The 5,766-nt window shown below is 43.2% G+C and overlaps 1 protein-coding gene across 1 annotated transcript; it reads left to right on the plus strand.

Annotated features, from left to right (window-relative positions):
• Positions 1-3,727: 3,727 nt before the first annotated feature.
• On the plus strand, positions 3,728-5,122 carry LOC146673099 (nuclear factor 7, brain-like). Its single transcript, XM_085402242.1, has one exon. The coding sequence runs from the start codon at positions 3,728-3,730 to the stop codon at positions 5,120-5,122; it is 1,395 nt and encodes a 464-aa protein (XP_085258368.1).
• Positions 5,123-5,766: the final 644 nt, after the last annotated feature.

Consider the following 5,766-nt stretch of genomic DNA (forward strand, 5'->3'; position numbering starts at 1 on the left):
ACCCTTTGGTGGCCCAGATCTGGTTTGCCAACGGTGGCTTACATGTGGGCCAGCACAAGGCTAGCTGCAGACACACTAGTGGCCCTTTGCTGGCCCATGTGTAGATTACCTCTGGCAAACCCGGTCTGGGCCACCAAAGAGCCATCATTCTTTGCTCTATGTGGGCCATGTGTAAGTTGTGTGCAGCCACGGGCCAGTTGCAGACACACTGCTGGCCCTGTGCTGGCCCAGAACAGTTTAAGCTCTGGCCCCAGATGTCAGCCTAATGTGTACCTTAATTAAGCCATGTAATAAAAACATGTGCATAATAGTGCAAAAGCACATGACAAAACTCTGTTTGAACAGTGAATGGTCTGATTCTTATATAGTATTTTTCAACTCTCCCAGATTACTCAAAGTGCTCTATACAACATGCCACATTCACCCAACCACACACTCTTTTATCTGAGTGCTTCCTAACTACATTCATACACACTCACACTGTCGACATGCAGACTGGAGAAGCCATGGATCAAACCACTAACCTTCCATTCAATAGGTGACCTGCTCTAAGGATGAGTAAATCCTCTCTAGGTTTTGGATAAAGTACACTCACAAACCTGTCAAACCTGTATTTGAAATGTTGGCAACCATAGCAGTATAGTATTACAACATGGCATTTGGGTCTTCTAACTAAAATAGTAAAATAGGAACATAAATAGTGCCTCATTGCCAGATTTGGCCTGCATCTGGTTGACATATACTCTGCCATGACACAGTCAGTCAGAAGTGACAGCTTGATGCTGGATCCGGGCCAGACCTGTCATTTAGATAAAATATTAGATATTGTTTACCTGTAAATGCACAAAGTAAATTTAGAAATGTAATTATTGCCAAGAGTGAACAAGCACTGATAGTGTAATCTACAGCTGTGGCCAAACGTTTAGAGAATGAGAAGTGTTGTTTGCTTATTTACAAAGTTTGCTGTTTCAGTGATAGTTGTATATCATATTATATCACTTCAAACAGAGGTGATCCAGTAATGCTGCACTAATGAATTAGACTAACTATTCACTTTAGCTAAAGTTATTAATGATAATGGATTGGATTTATATAGCGCTTTTCAAGGCACCCAAAGCGCTTTACAATACCACTATTCATTCACTCTCACATTCACACACTGGTGGAGGCAAGCTACGGTTGTAGCCACAGCTGCCCTGGGGCAGACTGACAGAAGCGAGGCTGCCATATCGCGCCATCGGCCCCTCTGGCCAACACCAGTAGGCGGTAGGGTAAAGTGTCTTGCCCAAGGACACAACAACCAGGACAGAGAGCCCGGGGATCGAACCGGCAACCTTCCGGTTACAGATACGCTTCCCAACCCCCTGAGCCACGGTCGCCTATTAAGTTAGCTAAAGAGTTGGGATGCTGTGTAAGACATACATAAAGCTAAAATACAAAGGTTTGGACACTGTTTTGCATGTTTCCCTACTGTAGGGGTCTCTGCAAGCATACAGAGGGGGTACTCTGAGAGGGTCCAAGATCACAACTTTGGAATTCTACTAGAAACAGTCGATCATATTTGTTGTCAAAGCTGAATTCAGGGCAAACTACGCTAAATTAGCGTTTTTAGCTAGCAGCTAAAATAAGCATGAAAGTTATCGTACGGCTATGATTTGTTAACATGACGCTTGTTCTTATACATGTAATACATTTATTACCAACTTGAGAGTTTATCCGCTGGTCATTCGACATGACGAATGACTTCTGAAGTCTTAATTCAGCTCAAGATGCTGTAGATTCCCGTCGGTAACACTTTCGGTCCGCTAGTAAAACGTAGTTCTATTAATCTGCGCTTGAACCGGAACCGGATGTAAGTCCCAAAAAACTGAATTTTGGAACTGAAATTGAATTGTAGAACTGAAATTGAATGGTGAGAAGTGAAACTGAAATTATTCGAGAGCTGAATTTTTAAAGGATAAAATGCAGTTTCAAAGCAAATCAATTCATTTTCAAAATATAAAATTCAATTTCAATTTAGTGATGATCATTTTCAAACCATAAATTCAATTTCAAATTAGACTAATTCAAATTCAGTTTTCAAAAGCATTTATTCAAGTTACAATTCAGATTCAATCTGAGCAATTCAAATTCAAATTTAACTTATTCAAATTCAGTTTCTGATGGCACAGATTTCTGCCCATACCTCCATCAGTGTATGAATGTGAGAGTGAATGAATAGTGGTATTGTAAAGCGCTTTGGGTGCCTTGAAAAGCGCTATATAAATCCAATCCATTATTATTATTATTACTAAAATGTGATAAATACATAAAATAAAGAGATTTCAATCATAATCCCATAGAGAGTCACCAGCAAAGGACCCCCACATGATCACACCTTTCACCTTTTCTGTTTTGCACAAAGACACAAAGAACTTTGGTTCCACCAAAGATCTCAAATTTGGACCAGAGCACAGTTTCCACTAGTCTAATATCCATTCCTTGTGTTTCTTGGCCTAAACAAATCTCTTCTGCTTGTTGCTTTTCCCTGGTAGTGGTTTCTTAGCAGGTATTTCCCACATAGCTGAAACAGTTCTGGGCCAGCACAGGACCAGCAGTGTGTCTGCAACTGGTCTTGTGCTGGCCCATGTGTGGGCCACCTCTGGCAAACCATATCTGGGCCACCGGAGGGCCATCATTCTTTGCGGTATGTGGGACTAGATTGTGGCCATACCAATTTTGCTATGTGGGTATCTTCCTGAAAGAATTCCAGCAGAAAGTTTTAAACAACATTAATTAAAAAGCTCAAATTGATTAAACTGTGCTTCAGAAAGTAAAAAGGAGGACAAAGGTTCATCTAGAGCTGTTGTTTGTGTCAGACAGAATTTGATGTTGGTCTGAAAAGTAGCTGCAGTTAAAGTAACTCAGGGGTGGGCAACTCCCGGCCTCAAGGACCGATGTCCTGAAGGTTTTAGACGTATCCTTGATTCAACACAGCTAATTTAAATGGCTAAATTACCTCCTCAAGATGTCTTATAGTTCTCCAGAGGCCTGGTAATGAACTAATCATTTGATTTGTGTGTTGACCCAGGGTGAGATCTAAAACCTGCAGGACAGCAGCCCTTGAGACCTGGAGTTGCCCACCCATGCAATCCATTTAACTTTTACAGGTCTGTAACAAAGTGAATCCACCTTAACACCACCTGTGTTTGTGTGACTGCATTACACCCCCACTGCTGTGGAATCTGACAAATAACCAGAACAAAGTCTGAGATAAATCTGCCAAAAAGCTGCACCACTGAGTCACATCTGAGCTTTATGCTGTGATCTGTGGACATGAAAAGTCTGTTTTATAAATTGTGAGCAAGAGGCAGGATGACAGTTTAACTCTGGAATGAAACTAAACTATGTTACAGGTAAAGCAACATTTTTCTCCTCCCCTCACGTCACTCAAATGTGACAAACCAGGAAACAGGAAGTTCTTCGTCCTCAGTGCAGAGAGACGCACAGACGATCAGACTGAGCTCAGACCAAACTAGCAGCTTCCTCTGAGTGAGTCCAGCTACAGGAGAGAAAAGTGGAAAACTCCAACACTGCTGCTTCAAGCTGCTGACGCTCCACACACTGAATGTGAGTTTGAGCAAAAACACGACTCAAAGGAAGTTTCAGTGAAGGTCGTAGAGGAGGGAGGGGAACCAGGACTGACTGTACTTCCTGTCTGCTGTTTTCAGCTTCACTCACAGACTCAATGGCTTCCAGATCAGAGGAGGATCTCTGCTGTCCGGTCTGTCAGGAGGTCTTCAGAGATCCTGTTCTTCTGTCATGTAGCCACAGCTTCTGTAAAGACTGTCTGAATAGATGGTGGATCAAAAAACAGATACGTGAGTGTCCAGTTTGTAAGAACATATCTTCAAAGGATGATCCACCTTTAAATCTGGCTTTAAAGAACCTGTGTGAGTCGTTCTTACAGGAGAGAGATCAGAGAGCTTCAGAGGCTCTCTGCAGTCTGCACTCCGAGAAACTCAAACTCTTCTGTCTGGACCATCAGCAGCCAGCGTGTCTCATCTGCAGAGACTCAGAAAATCACACCAACCACAGATTCAGACCCATCGATGAAGCTGCACAACAACACAAAAAGGAACTTCAGGAAACTCTGGAGCCCTTAAAGAAGAAGTTAAAGGTTTGTGAGGAAGTTCAAGTGAAGTTTGATCAAACAGCAGAACACATTAAGGTCCAGGCCCGACACACAGAGAGGCAGATTAAGGAGCAGTTTAAGAAGCTTCACCAGTTTCTAGCAGAGGAAGAGGAGGCCAGGCTGGCTGCACTGAGGGAGGAAGAGGAGCAGAAGAGTGGGATGATGAAGGAGAAGATGGAGGCTCTGAGCAGAGAGATAGCAGCTCTTTCAGACACAGTCAGAGCCACAGAGGAGGAGCTGAGAGCTGAAGACGTCTCATTCCTGCACAACTACAAGGCTGCAGTGGAAAGAGTCCAGCGCTGCCCCCTGCTGGATGATCCACAGCTGCCCTCAGGAGCTGTGATAGACCAGGCCAAACACCTGGGCAACCTGACCTTCAACATCTGGAACAACATGAAGGACATGGTCTCCTACACTCCTCTCATTCTGGATCCAAACACTGCTCATCCAAGCCTCATCCCATCTGACGATCTGACCAGTGTAAGATATGGAGGAGAGAGGCAGCAGCTTCCTGATAATCCAGAGAGGTTTGATTTGTTCTGCTCTGTCCTGGGCTCTGAGGGCTTTAACTCAGGGACTCACAGCTGGGATATCGAGGTTGAAGATAGTACATGGTGGGAACTGGGTGTGTTAGCAGAGTCTGTGCAGAGGAAGGGAGTCAAACAGTCAGGGTTATGGACAATAGGGTTTGATGAAGGCAAATATTCAGCATGGTCACCATCCACTTATACTGAACTCTCAGTAAAGAAAAGGCCCGAGATGATCAGAGTGAATCTGGACTGGAACAGAGGAAAGCTGTCGTTCTCTGATCCTGATACTAACACACACATACACACCTTCACACACACTTTCACTCACAGGATGTTTCCATACATTGGCACTATTGATGGTGATAAAGTGAAGGTGTGTCCGTTGAAGGTGTCAGTGTCAGTGCAGCAGATGAGTTGAGGATGATGATGTTTCTAATGTTGTTTCCTGTCAGTGAGTTGAAGCTGTTAAACTGCAGCTGTCCTCCTGCTGCCTCGTTGTTCCAAAGCTCTTTGTTTCTCTTTTAGTTTCACTGTTTCTTTCTGTTTCTGCTGTCCACCTTTTCACATGGAAAATCATTTCACTGTTTCTCACTGAATGACTCCCCAAACTAGATTTGAAATTCTATCAAGTTTCTAATCATTCCAAGTGATTCATGTTTCTATTTGATGTGTAAATGGAGATGATTTAGTTTGCTGGGATATGGACTGACATGTGTTGAATGGGAGGAGCAGTTTGTTGTTGTCCTCTTGTCTGTTTATGACAACAATAAATATGTTGTTGAACTAAATAAGATCAGAGTTGAAAGGCTGGAGTATTATGTACGTGCTTCACTGTCAGTATCTTCAGGGGGATTCAAAGTCATGAGATAAACTAGTGTAGAGCTTATATCGGAGCTTTATTTTGTATCAAAGCAGAGCGTGTCATCCAGCTGGAGGAACGTCTCCGACTGCTTCACATAGGAACATCAGCAGGAAGTTCGACGGAGCTTGTTTAATCAATTTTTGTTTCATTACAGCAGAAGAAGAACTGAAAGTGTGTGTGTGGATACAGAACGCTCGCTG

The sequence above is a fragment of the Rhamphochromis longiceps genome, linkage group LG3, assembly GCF_057381845.1.
Source record: "Rhamphochromis longiceps isolate RC_006_pf linkage group LG3, R_longiceps_female_GT1.1, whole genome shotgun sequence".
Lineage (NCBI taxonomy): Eukaryota > Metazoa > Chordata > Actinopteri > Cichliformes > Cichlidae > Rhamphochromis > Rhamphochromis longiceps.

Bases quoted from the DNA above. Each gene is read 5' to 3' on its own strand.
- LOC146673099 (XM_085402242.1), top strand. From the start codon at position 3,728: ATGGCTTCCAGATCAGAGGAGGATCTCTGCTGTCCGGTCTGTCAGGAG.